Source organism: Solanum dulcamara, chromosome 4 (genome assembly GCF_947179165.1).
Source record: "Solanum dulcamara chromosome 4, daSolDulc1.2, whole genome shotgun sequence".
Taxonomy (NCBI): Eukaryota; Viridiplantae; Streptophyta; class Magnoliopsida; order Solanales; family Solanaceae; genus Solanum; species Solanum dulcamara.
Genome location: NC_077240.1, coordinates 42,271,427 through 42,274,102, shown reverse-complemented (window position 1 = coordinate 42,274,102; position 2,676 = coordinate 42,271,427). Strand labels below are relative to the sequence as shown.

At 39.5% G+C, this 2,676-nt stretch overlaps 1 protein-coding gene across 1 annotated transcript; it reads right to left on the bottom strand.

Annotated features, from left to right (window-relative positions):
* Positions 1-1,636: 1,636 nt before the first annotated feature.
* On the bottom strand, positions 1,637-2,467 carry LOC129884229 (uncharacterized). Its single transcript, XM_055958560.1, has 3 exons — positions 2,251-2,467; positions 1,890-2,016; positions 1,637-1,778 (listed from the first exon to the last, which is right to left on the bottom strand). The coding sequence occupies exons 1-3, from the start codon at positions 2,465-2,467 to the stop codon at positions 1,637-1,639; spliced, it is 486 nt and encodes a 161-aa protein (XP_055814535.1).
* Positions 2,468-2,676: the final 209 nt, after the last annotated feature.

Below are 2,676 nucleotides of genomic sequence, written 5' to 3'. Positions count from 1 at the left end.
TATGATCAGTATACACATCCACATGTACCCTATAGAGGTAATGCCGCTAAATATTCAAAGAAAAAATAACGGTCGCCAATTCAAGATCATGGGTAGGGTAGTTACGCTCATGTACCTTCAATTTCCTAGAAGCATAGGCTATGACCTTGCCATTTTGCATTAAGACACAACCCAAACCAATTTTTTAAGCATCATAATAAACCATAAACCCTTTTAATCCTTCCAGTAGAGTCAAAATAAGAGCGGAGGTAAGTAGATCTTTCAAGGTTTGGAAACTTTTTTCACACTTATTTTTCCATATGAATTTTGCTTTCTTTTGAGTCAGTTTCTTCATAGGAAATAAGATAGAAGAAAACCCTTTTACAAACCTTCTATAGTACCCGACTAGACCCAAGAAACTCCTGATGTCTGAAGGAGACAACAGTGTAGGCCAATTCTTTACAGCATCCATTTTTTTAGGATCAACCTTGATTCTGTCACTGAACACTATGTGACCAAGAAATGCCACCTCCTTCAGCCAAAATTCACACTTACTAATTTGTAAATAATTGCCTATCCTACAACATTTGAAGTAAAACCCTCAAGTAATTATTATATTCTTCCTCACCCCGAGAGTAAATCAAAATATCATTAATAAAGACTACAACAAATGTATTATGGTAGGGCTTGAACACTCTATTCATTAGGTCTATAAACACTATCGGCGCATTCATCAAATCAAAACTCATCACCACAAACTCAAAGTGACCATACTTTGTTTGAAAGGCCATTTTGGGAATATTACACTCTCTCACCTTTAGTTGGTGATAGCCATACATTAGGTCGATCTTGGATAAATGACTTTCCCTATGCAATTGATCAAACAAATCATCTATTCTAGGAATTAGGTAATTGTTTTTAATAGTTACCTTATTCAATTGCCGGTAGTCTATACACATTCAAAGCAACCCATACTTCTTCCTTATAAATAGCATGGGAGCACCCCACGGCCAAAATCAACTTCCTTTTTGGGAGGGACATCGAGAAGGTCATCGAAAAAGACATCAGGGAACTCATTGACTATAGGAACTGACTCAAGAGGAGGACTTTCGGAGTAGACATCACTAACCCTCACAATGTGGTAAATACAGACCTTAGAAATCATTTTTTGGGCCTTAAGATAAGAAATGAACTTATCCTTCACTACCAAATCACGATCCTCCTATTCATTAAGAGACACATTTGGAAATTGGAACTTGATTCGATGAGTCCTATAATATATGAAAGCATAAGATGCATGCCACCAATCCATCCCAAGAATGACATCGAAATCTACCATGTCAAGCTCAATGAGATCATAAGGAATAACTTTATGTAAGATAGATACGGAACAACCCCTATAGATCTTCATAGCAACAACCAACTCACCAATGGGCGTAGACACCAAATAAGGCTCTAATAATATTTTGGGTGACACATCAAACCTGTTCTCTAAGAATGGGGTAACAAATGACAAGTTTTCACTAAGACCCAACAATGCATACACATCAAAAGTAAAGACCTTTAACATACCGATAACTATATTCGGTGCTTCTTCAACCTTTTGTCTCCCATATAATGCGTAGAAATGATTGGTGCATTGGACATCCCCTTAAGCTTATTTTCCATAAGCAATTTGGCCTTGATGCCTACCAACACTACCACCCCTAAAATCCCGAGCATGACGACCCAGCTTGCTACATTTGAAGCACGCGTTTGAGCCCGCCAAGCACTCCTCTTTATGGGTCTTCCCACACTTCCTACATAAGGGAAAAACTTGGGTACCAATGTTATCTCTTCGGACCATTAAGTTAGGACCTTTGTCCTTGTTGAATTTGGGAGGAGTATTGGTGGAACCTTATTCCACAAACCGTTGCCCACCTTGGCCTTTGCCATTGTTACCATAATCGGACATTTGGGGGTTAAACCCTCCAACATCCACTCTAGAATTTTTGAACCCCTTTGATCTCTCTCTCAGCTTCTCTTCTTCAATTTGTTCTATGGAAGTCATTAATCGAGAGATGTCCATCTCCTTGACCAATATGGTCTTTTTTCACTCTTTGGAAACCAAGCTTGAGACACTGGAAATAAACTTGCTCATCCTAGCTCTTGGGTCAAAGACCATAAAGGGAGCATACTCCTTTACGCTCATACTCCCATGATGGAGGTTGATGAACTCTTAGATTTTAGCCTTCCTTAACTCCAATGGGAAGAAACGGTCTAGGAAAGCACCTTTGAACTCTTCCCAATCAATCGACCTCATTTCCTTATCCTTCTCAACAACACATTGTTCGTACCACACTCGAGCCACACGTTTGAGTTGATAGGCCGCTAGCTCAGACTTTTCATTTGGTGGCACACCTATAATTTCCACAATCCAGTACACCTTATCAATTAACTCCATAAGTTCCTCATCTACTTTAGAACCATTGAACTCAGGTGGATTCATCCTTTAGAAATCCCAAATCCTAGAGGCTGGATTTTGCATTTGGGGAGGAGGGACACATTGCTGCCTTTGGTTGGCCATAACTTGAGCCAACAACATTATGATGTTTTAGAACTCGGCATGGGTTACCCTTTTTCTCATGATGTGGGATATCTAGAATCGGAGGAGTTTGGTCCCCATCATCAACCCTTTCTCTAAGAGTTGCTCTTCCA